The sequence below is a fragment of the Pogona vitticeps genome, chromosome 1 (assembly GCF_051106095.1).
Source record: "Pogona vitticeps strain Pit_001003342236 chromosome 1, PviZW2.1, whole genome shotgun sequence".
NCBI classification, from domain to species: domain Eukaryota; kingdom Metazoa; phylum Chordata; class Lepidosauria; order Squamata; family Agamidae; genus Pogona; species Pogona vitticeps.
In genome coordinates this window covers 243,223,805-243,240,041 of record NC_135783.1, presented here as the reverse complement: position 1 = coordinate 243,240,041, position 16,237 = coordinate 243,223,805, and the positions used below count along the sequence as shown (strand labels likewise).

The 16,237-nt window shown below is 45.0% G+C and overlaps 1 protein-coding gene across 4 annotated transcripts in view; it reads right to left on the bottom strand.

The window, feature by feature from the left end:
* The window catches only part of ASIC4 (acid sensing ion channel subunit family member 4), a 105,177-nt gene that overhangs the window by 30,151 nt on the left and 58,789 nt on the right, over positions 1-16,237 (bottom strand). For 3 of the 4 annotated variants that reach the window (XM_020792105.3, XM_072985342.2, XM_078383467.1), the window contains one exon: positions 229-373. In XM_020792105.3, the coding sequence (XP_020647764.1) occupies positions 229-373 (145 nt within the window). Of the gene's footprint in view, positions 1-228; positions 374-3,681; positions 4,432-16,237 lie in introns of those variants that run through there. The other variant, XM_020792104.3, reaches the window with a different exon arrangement.

The following is a 16,237-nucleotide window of genomic DNA, read 5'->3' as shown; positions in this document are numbered from 1 at the left end:
AATTTGGTGTCCTTGCCTTTTTTCCAACATACTATTGTTAGCCACTCATCTGACTGTCCCAAAGGCTTTGGGGGGCTTTACAATGATATCTGCAATGTAATCAGAAGGAATCATGTGCCAGGAGAATGAAGACTGGTGTAGACAGAGGGAAGGTTGAGGGCATAGTTTAACTGATAACTCCAGAATGTCTTCCCTTTAGTGTCTACCCAGGACAATTCCAGTTCTTACTGGTCTCTCTCCAGATGGGAAGGTACTCCTCCTGTTGGATGTCCAACATGAGCTCCAGCCCATTGCCCATCCCACTTTGGCGAGTCACTCGTGGTTTGTTTCGGTCACCGTTGAATGTGTAGCACTTCCCATAGCGTGTGTAGACCTGTGGAGAAGGGACAGATTATAGGAAACAATCATAACATGAGGTTTCTCTGAATGTCTCTCCCACAAAACAGCTACCCAACTCACCTGCTCCTCACAGTCCATTATGTTAAAAATTGTGACACCTAAGAAGGCCAAAAAAGATACATATACATATACATATACATATACATATACATATACATATACATATACATATACATATACACACATATATATAGTCATGACCCCTATCCCTTTGGAACAAGCTTCCAGCAGAGGTTCATCAGGCACCTTGCCTCTCAGTTTTGAAGAAATTAGGAGAAACAGTATTATTTAAAGCCACCTTTTATTAGTGCTTCTACTGCCTGAGATACTACCTGTTTTAATTTGTTTTAATTCTATTTAAATATAGGTTTTAGCTAGTGACAGATTTTCTGCAGTTGACCATATTTATATCAGGGATGGGAAATCACTGTCTCTTTAGATGTTTCCGCCTACAACTCAATTCAACAGCTCCTATCATAGCCAACAGAGAGGCATTGTGAGAGCTGCATGTTATCCCAACCATCAGAAGGGCCAATCCTTCCCCGGTCTTGATCTATAGATATCAGTGGTTGAGGAATGACAATGACAGGGTTTTGTTGCACTCACATTCTGCTGGTGTATCTTGTATGGACAGCTGGTTGGCTACTGTGGAAATACTGGCTGCTGTACTGGATAGGCCTTTGGTCTGATCCAGCAAGAATTTTCAAATGTTCTTATGATTTCATATCGTTAACAAGAAGAGGGCATGGCCGACTTGTCGGCTTTCCAGAAACATCTGTGTGGCCAGCTCAAGAAAGGGGATGTGAGACAGGTGGGATCTTTTATCTGAACTAGGAGGAGAGCTTTTATGATTCTGTGACATACACTGTGTCTCATTAGTGGAGAAATTGTACCTGATCGTTGGAAATCACAGGGTGGGACAGAGGCATGAAAAATGCACCTGTCTTATAATGCCTCTTGGTACTGGGGCAAAGCTGAGATGGACAATAATGAGAAAAAGATAAACATGTATTTGATTTTATTTCTTTGATTTATATACCACCCCATTTGTGCATGCACTTTATTCTGGACAGTCCACAACAAAGTAAAATAAACGCATATAACAATATACGTATAAATGAACAACAGAAGGAATAAAAACAATGAAAAATGAAGCCAATGGTATGAAGCTGCATTATCTCTGTAAGAGCAAAGGCAAAAGGTGTGACATCAAATAGGATCATTGTGGAAAGCTTCCCTGAAAAGCAGTGTTTTGAGCTGCCTTTTAAACATTAACAGGGAGGTAGCCAGGTGTCGCTCCAGTGGGAGCTGGTTCTACAAAGTCGGGGCCACAACAAAGAAGGCCCGACTTCTGGGTCTTCCTTGGAGTGGCCACCCAGAGGAGTATCGCCTTGGAGGATATGTTGGGTAGGGCATATGACATTGGGGAGAGAGGCTCTGACAAGTAGCATGGCCTCAAACTGTGAAGGACTTTCTACATGAGCATCCAAGTTTTGAACCTGATCCAAGACACAATGGGCAACCTGTGAAACTGAGCCAAAACTGCAGTGACGTGGTGAAATTTGCTCACTCCAGTCACCCATCTGGCCACTGTGTTATGGACCTGCTGTAATCTCTAGGTCAGCCTCAAGGGAAGCCCCACATAGAGAGCATTGCAACAGTAGAAGATGACCAGTACTTGCATCAGCATCCTAAGGGAGCCCTCACCTAGGTAGGGCTGGCATTGGGTGCTAAGCCTCATTTGGTTAAAAGCATATCTGGACATGGCTGCAGTCTGGGAGTCCCAAGAAAGAGCCTGGTCCAGAAGGATCCCCACATTTAGGAACTTGATCCCTAAATGGGAGAGCATCCAGTCTAAAGATAATCCCCTTCAACCTCTCAGATATGAGATACAGGGTCTGATTCCCCTCCAAGCAACAATGATGGCCCCTCTAACAAACAGAAGACTCAAAAAGCCCAACCACTCTCCAGAAACGATCCTGAGAAACCACTTCCCCTTTGTGTTTATCAGAGACACACCATGTCTTGATTATGGTATCGTTCAGCACATTAAACTGCATTATCCAGTTCAGTGCACTAAACCACATGGAACTTGTAGTTTATGTCAAAACAAATAAGTTGTATATTAAGGAAGATAATAGGTGCAACTTGAGTGCTGTTGAGACACTAGGGAGAAGCAAGATGGATTGCCAAGAAAAACAAAACCGAAATGGAAGCTTAACCTATATATCATGTTTTGTATTTTCTTTCCAAAGTGAAACCTGCATCTTTTACCAGCATGTCAAAATCCAAGTTTAGATTTCATAGTGTTCCCATCTACCGCAATGGCACACATCCTTTGCAGTTAAAAAAAACAACAACAACTCTCAACCTTTGAGAGATGTTGTTTTCCAGGTTGTCACCTGGTAACCCTGTTCCAAGGAGTCAGCCTGTTACTTTGGGGCTGTTCCATGAGATCCCCTGTCTTTTTTTTTGCTATGATTCCCCATCAATCTCAGGAACCTCCACAGGTAAATTGGGTGAAGGCAGACAGGCAGGCAGGTGGGGGACTGGACTTGTTGGTCCTGATCCCAGAGGCCTGTGAGTTAAATTAATCAGAAAAGATGGCTGAAGGAATTTTGCTTCTTGAGGCAGGTAAGCAAATGTTACCCCTCTCCAAAATAAAAGGGCACAGTACTCAAGGATTATAAAACTATACTAAATTATTCAGAAAATTCCACAAATTCCTCTTGCCCCGCTGACAACAAAAAATATAATAACAACAAATTAAATGTTTGCTATCCCTGCACAACGTCTAAGCAGTTACCAGAGACAGCAGCCCCCACTCAAGGGCCAGGTTGATTGAAGAATTCTGAGAGTTCCAGTACAAAAAGAGTCACTTTTCCAAGCTCTGCAAATGGATCACCCATTTTTCTGGTCTAGTTGCTGCTACTGTCCTCTAGGGAGCAGCCTGCTTCCTTTGTGGCATGCTAATAAACTGCATAATACTTCAGACCCTTTGATTCTGTATACATTCACAAAAATCAAATCTCTAGCCCCACATCCAGCCCCAACCCAAGCTACTTAAATAGCAGAGAATCACCCCATAGCTTTTCAAGAATGCACACAAAAAATGAACAAGTCCTCCAATGCTTTGTGCTAGTGCACATCATGCAAAGCAGTGCTTTGGTGGTTTCAAGGACTAATTAAGCTGCTTTCTATCATTCTGATTCTGCATCCTTAGAGCCTGATGCTGCCACCCCCACCCCACACAAGTCAAGGTACAGAATGGAAACCACTCACAGGAGTGAAGTCTTGGGGCCCACAAGGTTTGCTCTGGAAGCGACACTCCACGAGCATGTCCTCAATCTGATGGCCAAGGCGATGGAAGAAGCTCTCCATGGTGTGTGGAGAGAGGCGCGGGGGTAGGAACCTTGAGTAGTTGGCCAGGTGGATAAGCCAGGGGTGTTGCTCTTCCGGCAGCTCCTCCAGGATACTGGGAACCAAAGAGTGGTTCTGGTAGGTCAGTCCCAGCCAGTGCCCCACTGAATATAGGTCAGGTCTCGTGAGCTGGAGGAAGCGGACTGGGTTGTGGTTGCAGAAGGTGACCGCTGGGAATGGCATCCATGGGTCCCAGAGCATGTGTGCTCTGGTGTGCACTGGCTTTGAGCGTAGATACTGCATCCGGTTGGTTGACCATGTACACAACAACCCAACGGAGGCCAGGAAGGCTCCTGTCCAGAGGAGGCGCTGTGCCCATGACTGCTGGCGTGAGCCCATGTAGTGCAGCCCATGCAACTTGGTCACACGCAGGAAGCGGGAGGTCGCTTGTGCCAGGGAGCCATCAAAGTGTGGCCCAGGAGGAGACTGGTCTGAGCAGCAGCAGGGCATCTTCTTAAGCGCCGAGAAATTCCTGGATCAATGAATGCCCTTGTTGGACAGAACCTGGAGGCAAAACGTCCTAGATCTTCCCTGGGGGACCGAGATTCTTGTCTGCAATGCTTTGGTTCCTGCAGGGAGCCCACAGTCCCCTCCACCACAGTGTGCCAATTGTGTCAGATGCCTCTAGCTGCTGTGCGATTCGCAAGGGGAGGGGACGATCCTAACATCAGCATCCTCCCTTTGTCCTTAATTTTTCACACATCATCCTTTTCCATCTCAGAGAACAAGGCAGAAACAGCTAAGAGTGAAGAGGGGTGTATGCATCCACTTTTGGGGAGGGGGCTGCATACTTGAGCCCCATATGCTTTGTCCATTTAAATGGCTTGAGTAACTTTGGAGATCTGTACACATCAATTACCTGCTACACAGGACAAAGGACACAGAATACCTGTGCTTTATGAACCATTAGGCTGGACTGCCTTATCACTTGGGTCTGAAGGACTGAAATTGAGTACCAAAAAACAAAACAAAGCATGCTGCTTATATACTGCCCCATAGTGCTTCAAGCACTCTCTGGGCGGTTTACAAGTTAATTATGCAGGCTACACATTGCCCCCCCCCCCCCGCGAGCTGGGTTCTTATTTTACCGACCTCGAAAGGATAGAAGGCTGAGAACCTTGAGCTGGCTACCTGGGATTGAACCCCAGGTCGTGAGCACAGTTTTGGCTGCAGTACAGCGGTTTAACCACAGGCTCTTCCCTTCATCCCTGTCTCTAAAGGATTCTGTGCACACCTCTCCAAAATCAAATTTTGTCAGCATCGTCTACCCCTTACTTTCCACTCACATCTCTGCCCTCTTCATTCTGCTTAAATTTAGGGCCCAGGACATTCCAAGCTGTCATTTCCCCCTGTTTCTCCCCCTGCCCCAAACCCAACGCATGCGTCTCTCAGCCAACAGGACCATTTTCATCAGTACTGCCTCCAACAACGTATGTGCGGGGGAGCTGTTTACAGTGTTCAAAGGAACCCACTGTCAGTTCTTTGCAAAACTGTGGCAGCGTTGAAGCCTTATTTGCTGTGTTATGAAATAGTAACTGTTTGACAGGGAGACCTCCCCAACGTCATGCACAACAGAATGCTGGATTCACTGCTCCCTTGGGAATGTTAAGAGACTAAAATGGCCGCTGCCAATAGAGCAGAGAGTAGCCCATAAGTGTGGGGCTGCTGTACCAATCACTGGTACTGAGCATTTCAGTCTGGGGCTGTTATCTCCACAGTCTGGGGCAGAACGTTGCCTACTGGGATCACAGGGACTGCTGTTCTATTCTGGGACAGCTGCCTTCATTGACTCTCTGTGCTATTATGGTCTGGCATAAAATACCAAATCCTGCATTTCTGTTGCTCGGGCTTCCTCTTAGTATTATGCTATGATGAAATATCATAATTATGAAGTAGGCTGTAGTCCACAAAATGTATGCTATAATAAATTTGTTAATCTTTAAGATGCTGGAAGACTTTCTGGTGCTGCAGCAGAGCTACCTTTCAGAAACAGTATACCGTTTATACAGTACTGTACTCTCTCCATGGCTGGAGAATGAACCATTGCGTGCTGGGATTGCATGATGCGTCCATGGTTCAAGGACTACTGTTGCACACTGGATGTATGTATTGCATGTTCTCTCATACAGTGTTAAATACTAGACTGCTTTCTCCAATAGCAAGGAATGACGATATAATATTTTCCTGTTGGTGTTCTTGTAGGCAACTAGTTGCCCACTGTGGGACACAGGATGCTGCACCAGACAAGCCTTGATCCAATAAACTTCCTCTTAGGAGCACCTTGTCGTTTTCCTGTTCCTCTTATGTTGTTATTAGGGTTGGGCATGAAGCACCAATTCATTTAGCAGCTGAACAGGCGTTTGGAACTACCAAGACTTGCCTCCTCCAGTGGGCACCCACTCAAAGGCAGACCCCAGAGGAGACGGGGCAGAGACATCAGACCACTGGCTCTGCATGGGCGCCCACCAGAGGAGGCGAGGCTTTGAAGTACCAGACACCTGTTTGGGTGCTTAACGAACTGCCATGAACTGCTGAACCAGCGGCTTGTGCCCATCTCTAGTTGTAATTGTTGCTTCTAATTCTTTCTCTTAGCGGAATATAGATGTACAGGAATTTTTCTGTGTGGACCACGAAAAGCTTCCCCTTATTAGAAGTGCTATCTTCATAGTCCAGGATGAAGAGCTGAATGCTAGTATGGTCCAGTTCATAGGCTGCATGATCTTTCTGAGTCAGTGGAAGCGTATTTCTGCCTCCTCCAGCCTTGGCCCCGCATCGCAGCCCACAACCTTCTTGTGAACTGCCATCTCAGACAACACATCCCTGACCAACTGAGGTTAACTGACACTGAGCACAACCCAGTGCTCTTCAGTGCTCCTGCTGTGGCCACTTCTGATCCATCATATTCAAGCCTGGGGTGATTCTGTCACAGCTGTGTACACTGTATGGTTGTTGTCACTCCACCACATTCACCTAGCACAGTCTGGCCAGTGGGTCTGCCTGAAAGGGGACAGATTATTTGCCAAGGACTCAGACAAGACAAAGTTTATTTGGGGTTGTGTGTTCTATCATTACTAATACTGTACTCCCATCTGCCTGTGATGTTAATTATGAGTGTGTTGAAAGGTCTGTTATTAATTGAGTATGCCAAGGGTAGACAGAAGACAGATCTGCAGATATTCTGTACTTCACCTACTATAATCCCTGACCATCAGCTAATGTGGCAGGGACTAATCAAAGCTGAAGCCCTAAACAAATGGAGATCTACCTTCTACTTAACCCTGGCAGAGGCCCTCCCTCTCCCCTTATTTTGTTGATCAATATGACAATGTCATATTCTTCATCCCTAAACAGAGGTTGAGGTTTCAGTCTGTGGAATACAGGACCTGCATGTTATATGTACAAGTTCCAGTCAATCCTAGCACAAAGAGAGTAGGCAGAGGGCTAAATTAGAACTAGGACTTGACCGCACTGACAGTAAAACCCACTGTTGTATCAGATTCTTCTAAAAAAAGACGATTTAAATGTTAGCGTACACATTATATAAACATGCGTACACATGCGGAGCACTGTGCCAGTGGAGTGATTTTTTTGCTCCCTTTCCAGAGGTCTATTTCTTTTGGGGCTGATGTGGAATCGATTCATTGGAATTGATTCTGCACAGGCAAATGCTCCATCTACTTTTTTAAAATCCTGCTATCAGATAGTAGGAATATTTAAAAAAATAAATACACAGGGCTTAGCAAAAATCAGGCGCCCACCTGCTCCCTCATCCAACCCTCAGGCCTTGTTCCTGTACCTCCCACCCTCACTCCTTGCCCCCATGCCCTCTTGTCCCCCCCTCCTCTCTTTCCATTCTCCCTGCCACCCTGTATCAGCCGAGCAAATACACCTGACCAGAGACGGACACAGCGGTGGTGGCAGAAAGGTGCATGAGGGTGTGTGTGTGTGTTTCAGTGATGAGGATTCACACAATGCCATAAAAGCTTTAGATAAAAGCTAAAGTTCATGAGATTTTGGCCTAATTTTTTTAAAAAAACAGATGCCTCTGTCAGTTTCTTTCGGCAGCAGTAACAGACCGTAATCTTAGGGAATGCATGGTCACCATGTTAGTGGAGATGCAGTGGCAAGAAGGCAGTTAATAGGCATGAATGATGTGTGAGGACCTGCAAATGCTCCTGTAAATGACCCACAAGCTGTTTTTAAACAACTGGACTCAAATCCAGAGCTCAGAAAAGTTACTACTCCTAGAATCCCCTGCTAACATGGGCCATGACAATGCTGGCGGTGAAATTATGGGCCTTGTTGTGTGGATGAAGAGCTCTGCTCAGTTCTCTGAACATAACCACATGGCTTCTCATATTAGCATAATGTGGAAAAACTAGGTTTTGCAATTCTGTTATTTATTGTATTTACTTGATTTGTCTAACCTGCCTTTCTCCACTCTACTATCACACATAACATCTGCCTACTATGACACTCCAGGCCTACTATCCAATTACAACCACTGATTGCTATACAGAGAGAACAATTTTAGGGTGAGGTGTCAGGAGTTCCACCCTTTCTTTTGATTCTAGTTGGACAAGGACACGAGATATGGAGGAAGACATCCTCTCCCCCCCACCCCGACAAGTTCCTTCCCTACAGTTCTTATAGAATTAAACGAAAGTAATTCCATGGTAACACTGATGGGCAGTTCTGGGACTTGGGGTATTGCAGTGCCATGCACAATCAACAGAGCCAAGATTCCACTTTGGCTTCAGCGAGAAAGACCCCATGTTTTTAATCTTAGACTGTACAAGCCACAGAGACCACGAAGATGCTAGACACAGTGGACTAGGAATAGGGCCAGATTCATTAAGAGAGCTTGTCAAAGCTACTTTCTGGACGGCAGCTCCCAAAAGCCCTTAGCCGCCATAGCCACAAACCGTTCATTAAGAGGCCAAGGAAGCATTAGTCAGTAGGCACGAGATTTTTATTTTTTAGGCTACAAATCCCATAAGTCTCCATTCTGGGAGTTCTACCTGACAGACAGACACCTACAGAAATCTAAATGAAGCTCATTTGGAAGAAAAGCCTAAGGTGGAAGACTTTATGGCCTAACTAGGCCTAGCTACCTCAGTATGAGGTTTCTTCTGAGCACTTTTTATATTTGTAAACTGTACCAAGAGCACAGTATAGAAACATTTTCAATAAATAAACTCAGTTCATTGCTAGAGGCCGAGATGGGTGGTGGGAATGGGATGAAAGGCTGAAATGCTCAAATTACCAGTTCCTGTCAAATCTGGCATGTTGACTCCACCCACAAACAAGGCATCTTCTCTGCCACCAAAGCATTCCCCACTCCATTAAGTAGGAGTCTATCACTCAGAAGATCCAAATATCTCTTAAAGTGGAAAGAAATAAGGCCTGCCAGTGATACGGGGCAGCTATAATCCTCCCTGTTCAAAACCTCTCATATGAATACTTTTAAAATGATCTTCCTTGTTCCACAGGAATATCCATAGCTCATGTCTTCCCTCCCTAGCATGCTGAAGGTGTTATTTGGTCCTTTGAGGATGGCATCAAGATGATGATCTTGACTGTTGTCATCATTGTCATCTTAGAAACGTAGAGCTGGAAGGGATCCTATAGATCAAGAGAAGTTTAGGTCTAATGTGGACGATAAGAGCATCAGAATATCGGAGCCCACCTCACTTGTTGCAGCCTCTTTCTACACCTGGCTGCTAGTGCTGCCCTATCCCTTCCCCGTGCAAAGCCTTTCCTGTCTGTTACTCTTGTTCCTGTCACTCCCGGAGGCTTCCAAGTGGCTGCCTGCCAGCTTGCCCCCATCTAGCTTGCAGGTTGCCTAACGAGCCCTTCCTGATTACACACTCCACTCATTACTGCTGTAATTCTGCATCACAATTAATTGTGGTAATTAATAAGTATTGATTACAGCCAACAATTGGAGCTGATCTCCCTCAGTAATTAAGTATTGCAGAGGCAACAGCCTTTTTTTGGTTGTTGTTTTGACCTTCCTTTCCCCTTCAAGGCTGAGGGGAAGACAACGTTCATTCCCCCCCAAAATGAGGGCTATGGGGTGCCAGAGTACAAATGAGACTCTGGAGTTGTTTATCCCTTGACATTTGCAGAACGTTAACCAGAAGCTTGCTTTGAAAAAAAAATACCCTGGGCTTCGCAAAATAGTCAAGACTTTCAGCTAGAGTTGCCAGCTTTTCTTTCTGACAGAATCCTTGTGCCCTTAACTTTTTCCCCGCTTGCCTGCCAGACCTAACATGCAGCTAGCTGTTAAAGGCCTGTGACTGTGTTTTTTCAAATCACAAACAAAAGTTAGGAATCTTATTTTAAACCTACGGAGTTCTAAACAGGGGATAAAGATATTTCATAAATGGAAAGAATAGAAACATATAAGCCAGAGCACCCTTAAAAGATGGAGACTGAAGCTAGTATCATGCATCCTACAGGTTTTAATAACACACTGTAATGTACTGTCAAAATAGAACTAACTTATAGAGACCCTAATAGGGTGTTCAAGGTAAGTGAGATATATAAGGAGTGGTTTTACTAGTTCCACATCCCCAGTGAGTTTCCATGGCTGAATGGGGATTTAAACTCAGGCCTCCTGAGTCCTAGTACATCACTTTATTCACTACATCACAGTGGGAATCTTCAAATCAAGCAGTCTTAATTAAAATCTTGTATTGCCACAAAACCACTAGATTGCTTAAAGCAAGCCTCCCTCCCTTTCACTCAACCACATTCTCATCTATAATAACAGGAATAATAATTCTGATTTACCTTCCAGTGATATGGTAAGGATTAATACTAGACAACACATGTGAAGTATTTCGAACACTTGAAATCACAATGCAAATGTTAAGAATTCTGAAAATTATACACTGAAGACCACAAGGTAAGTCCTTCTCTTATTATTATTATTATTATTATTATTATTATTATTATTATTATTATTATTATTATTATTATTATTATTATTATTATTATTATTATTATTATTATTATTATTATTATTATTACAACAAATGTTTCTACAGTATTGCTAGGTTAGTGGAAACTTTAGATTGAATTTTCATGTCCATCGTTAATAGCACTCTAACACTGATGTTACCTGTCTGTCATGGGTTTGGAGGGAAAGTTCCATCCCATGGGGAGTGGAAGGCGGGACATCAGGAGGAGGGGCTGTACTGTATATATATGTGAAGCGTGTGTGGAGAAGTTTAGACGCTGGGATGTGAAGAAGCAGCAGCTGGGAAGAAGAAGCTGGTGTGGGAGTCTGTGTGTCAGACAGGGTACTACTGTGTGTCAGAGTACCAACCTGATAGGTTCAGGTGTCTGTTGGTTAGCCAGAACTGATAGGTTCAGGGTCTGTGCTTCAAGTTAAGGGTTCTGTGTGAACCAAACTGTATGCATGTATGAATGAGACTAAGCCACGTTACTATATCTTATTCACCTGAGCATTTTATTTTCCCTGTGTGTTGTATTAAATAAACCTTATTCTTTTATTTGTTGAAAATCCATCCCTGGTCTGTGTGACTTCTTATAGGGAATGGTTGGTGGCAGCTTAGTTAACGTGTGGCAGATCCCAGTAGGTCTGGGTTTGTCACATTGATTGGTGTCCAGCGTGTGGGATACGACTGGTCCAGTTGTCCAGCGGTCCAGCAAAGCCTTGGCAAGTGTGCCCAGAGCAAGGGGGGTCTAGTCAGGGACAATCTGAGAGCACGTAGGTAATCTTCTAGGTGTACCTCACGGGGGGGTGCACTAGTAGAAGAACGTGTAACCTCAGATTGGGGACTAGATTAGGGAGCTCTGAGGCAGCCTGTTTTTGGCGGGAAAAAAGCTGAGGCAAAACTGTGAAATAGCAATGAGCTAGCTTGTCTGCTGAGAGGCCCAGCAGAGGGGGGTAGACTCTAGCTCGCAACTGTTGCAAGTAGTGCTGAAGGACAGCAGCAATCTATAGGGAAAGCTGGTTCTGAGGCAAAAGAGAAAAAAAAAAGTGGTCGTTTTATTTTGAGGCTTGACTTTTTAAAGCAGCTTGTTCTGGGGGGGGGATTATGCCCTTGACTCGAAGCCAAATGGCAGAAATGGGTGAAGTGAAAGACCCCCAGGTTGACCAAGGTTCTGAGGATGAATTTGGCTCAGTGCAGGGTGACAGCACGGGAGAACAGAACCCAGAACTCAGGAAAATGCTCATAGCCCAACAGCATGAACTGAGGGTGAGGGAAATGGAGGAAAGGGAAAGGGAGAAACAGAGACAATTTGAATTGGGATTAGAGAGAGAGAAAATTGCTCTGGAAAAAGAAAGAATGGCGTTTGAGTTAAGAAAATTGGAAATGATGAACCAGAACAATAATAACAATAGGGATTCTGAGGGAGGCCAATTGTCTAAAGCTGACCTGAAGAAATTCCCTGTGTACCACAAGGGAGATTGTCCTGAAGTGTTCTTTTCCCTAGTGGAAAGAGCGTTTGTGGACTTCTCAGTAAGGGAAACTGAGAAGATGACCATTATGCGATCTTTAATCAGTGGCAGCCTGGCAGAAGTCTATGCAGAGATGCCACAGGAACTGATGAAAGATTTTGCAGAGTTTAAAAAACTGGTGTTTGCCAGACATGGGATAAATGCGGAACAGCTGAGGCAAAGATTCAGGTCAATCACCAAGAAACCAGAGCAGACTTTTACCCAAGTGGGGGCCCAATTGGTGAGGCTGCTAGAGAAATGGCTATCTCAGGAGGGGACAGAGACCTTTCAGCAGCTCAAAGACTTGATAGCGCTGGAACAGTTCTATTCAGTCCTGCATGGGGAACTGAAATTCCAGGTGAGGGAAAGGAAACCGAAATCTGTGGCAGAAGCAGCCGAGATTGCAGATTTTATTTCCCAAATAAGAAAGCCCTTGGGTGAGGGGAAATCGATGGGGAAACCTAAAGAAACCTACAGCAAGTACTCTCAGGGACCAGGGAAAAGCCAGCAAGGGGGAGGGGCCCATGGTGAAGGGAAGCCCTCAGACATGAAACCAAGACCTCAGATTTTGGAGGGAAAACCAAAACAAGATGAGAAAGACTCAAAATATAGCAGAAAATGTTATTTCTGTCAGGGAAAGGGCCATCTAATCTCAGAGTGTGAGAAATTAAAGCAGCTAAAAGGAATTGTGCCTCAGGATTCGAGTGGAACCAAGCCAAAAGCTGTGTTCTGTGTCCAGAAAGAGCAAAGCCCCTTGTCACTGAGGGAGCCTGTTGCCATGGCTACTCAATCTGGAACAGCTACATCTGCTGATCAGGCTGAGGAAAATGGTCCTCTTGTAGAGGTCAGGCGCTGCCTACTGGTGAGAACAGATTCCCAGTTGTTTGAAACAGCAGGGGTGGACGTAGGAATACTTGGACATCAGTATCGGGGGCTGCGGGACACTTGTTCCCAGGTGACCCTGTGCCATCCAGATATTATTCCTAGGGAATATCTAATCCCAAATGAGAGCATGAAGGTGGCAGGGATTGAGGGGCAGGTAATCTCACTGCCAGTCGCGGAGGTACCTGTGAACTTTCAAGGCTGGAGTGGAGTTTGGCGGCTAGCAATTTCATCGACTCTGCCAGCAGCCGTGCTCGTGGGAAATGACCTGGCTGAACATGTGAAAAGGGTGCTAGTGATTACGCGTTCACAAGCCACCACGGGGACAGTTCAAGGGGGTAATGATGAGCCAGAGACGGAAGCAGAGGGGAGTTCAGAAGCTGTGGTGGAAACCTTAACCACAGACAGCAGATTTGGACAAGAGCAAAAGGCAGACGCCACTCTCCAAAAGTGTTTTGAACAGGTGACTGACGCCCAGCTAACACCTGAAACCCCAGTGAGATTTCTGGAGAAAAAGGGGATTTTATATAGAGAGACCCTGAGGAATATCTCAAAAGGGGGAGATGGGATCAGAAGTCAGCTGGTGGTACCTGAAAGGTATCGCCCCATGATCTTACAAAGGGGGCACTCTGACATGTTTGCTGCACACTTAGGGGTGAACAAAACACAGCAGAGAATCACACAGAATTTTTACTGGCCTGACAAAGGGAAGCAGATCAGGGAGTTCTGTAAACAATGTGATGTGTGTCAAAGGCAGGGGAATAGCCGCGACAGGACCAAAGCAAAGTTGTGCCCTTTGCCTGTGATTGACACTCCGTTCAAATGCATAGGGGTGGATATTGTGGGACCTTTGCCCAAGGCCACAAAGAGGGGGAACAGGTTCATTCTCACCATTGTGGACCATGCCACGAGGTACCCTGAAGCCATACCCTTGACTAACATTGAAACTAACACAGTGGCAGATGCCTTGGTGGGGTATATGTCCAGGATGGGATTTGCCTCAGAAATAATCACAGATTTGGGAGCATCATTCACATCAAAGCTCATGAAACGCTTATGGCAAATCTGTGGAATTAAGCACAAGGAAACCACTGCCTATCATCCTGAAAGTAATGGGTTAACTGATAAGTTCAATGGGACTCTAATGCGCATGATTAGGGCTTACTTGGCAGAGAATCCAAACAATTGGGACCAGAAGCTGCAATCCCTTTTGTTTGCTTATCGATCAGTGCCACAAGCCAGTACCGGGTTCAGTCCATTTGAACTTTTATTTGGGAGAAGGGTGAAAGGGCCCCTTGATTTGATCAAACAAAATTGGGAGCAGATCACCCAGGATGACCCACAAGACGTTGTGACATACAGAGACTCTTTGAGGAAGGACCTAAAGAGAAACCTAGAGCTAGCAGCAGAGACCCTGCAAGCTCAAAAGGTCAGAAAGAAAACATGGTATGACCACAAAGCTAGAGAGAGGCACTTTGACCCAGGGGAGGAAGTGCTTTGGCCTAGGCCCTGCAAAGAGGACAAACTGCAGCTGGGTAGCCCAGAAATAAAATACTTGGGTCACATAGTAGGGGGAGGAGTGATAAAACCCCTAGAGGCCAAAATAGAAGCCGTTCGTGATTGGCCTAGACCCAACACCAAGAAAAAAGTCAAATCATTTCTTGGGTTGGTGGGCTACTACAGAAAGTTCATCCCGAGGTTTAGCGAGATTGCGGCTCTGCTGACCGATCTGATGAGGAAGAAGGCTGATGACCGCATCCCGTGGACCAGCGACTGTGAGGAGGCGTTCCGGAGGTTGAAGGAGGCCCTCATCAACTATCCAGTGCTGCGTGCTCCAGACTTCGACCGGGAGTTCATCATCTACACCGATGCGTCTAACAGCGGGGTAGGAGCAGTTCTTTGCCAGGAGGATGAAAATGGTGACCAGCATCCAGTGTCCTACCTGAGTAGGAAACTCCAGAAAGGTGAGAGACATTTGGCAACCGTGGAGAAGGAGTGTTTGGCCATAGTCTACGCGATCCAGAAGGCCAAGCCTTACATCTGGGGAAGACATTTTGTTCTGTGCACTGACCATTCACCACTGCAATGGTTAAAGACAATGAAAACCCACAATAGCAAACTTATGAGGTGGGCTTTAAACCTACAGGACTATGACTTTGAAGTGAAGGTGGTCAAAGGGTCAGTGAACTGTGTTGCTGACGCCTTATCAAGAAGACCTGAAGATTGAAGACGGCGAAAGAACATGGACTATGTATATATATTGATGACAAAAGGTTAAATGTACCTGGTTTTTTTTGAACTTGGTTTGTATGAATAAAGGTAAATTGATGTAATGTATATGGTAAATGTTTAAATGCCTAATTGCTATGGTTAACTTAGAATGTAAGTATAAGTAAGTATGATATGGTATGTATAACTGTTGTTGTGTGTTTTATCCAGGTTGTTTTTTGGGAAAAAGCACCTTAGCTTTCCCCCTACAAAACAACTTATAAAGAGGGGAGGTGTTACATACAGCACTGATGTTACCTGTCTGTCATGGGTTTGGAGGGAAAGTTCCATCCTATGGGGAGTGGAAGGCGGGACATCAGGAGGAGGGGCTGTACTGTATATATATGTGAAGCGTGTGTGGAGAAGTTTAGACGCTGGGATGTGAAGAAGCAGCAGCTGGGAAGAAGAAGCTGGTGTGGGAGTCTGTGTGTCAGACAGGGTACTACTGTGTGTCAGAGTACCAACCTGATAGGTTCAGGTGTCTGTTGGTTAGCCAGAACTGATAGGTTCAGGGTCTGTGCTTCAAGTTAAGGGTTCTGTGTGAACCAAACTGTATGCATGTATGAATGAGACTAAGCCACGTTACTATATCTTATTCACCTGAGCATTTTATTTTCCCTGTGTGTTGTATTAAATAAACCTTATTCTTTTATTTGTTGAAAATCCATCCCTGGTCTGTGTGACTTCTTATAGGGAATGGTTGGTGGCAGCTTAGTTAACATGTGGCAGATCCCAGTAGGTCTGGGTTTGTCACAATTATTATTATTATTATTATTATTATTATTATTATTA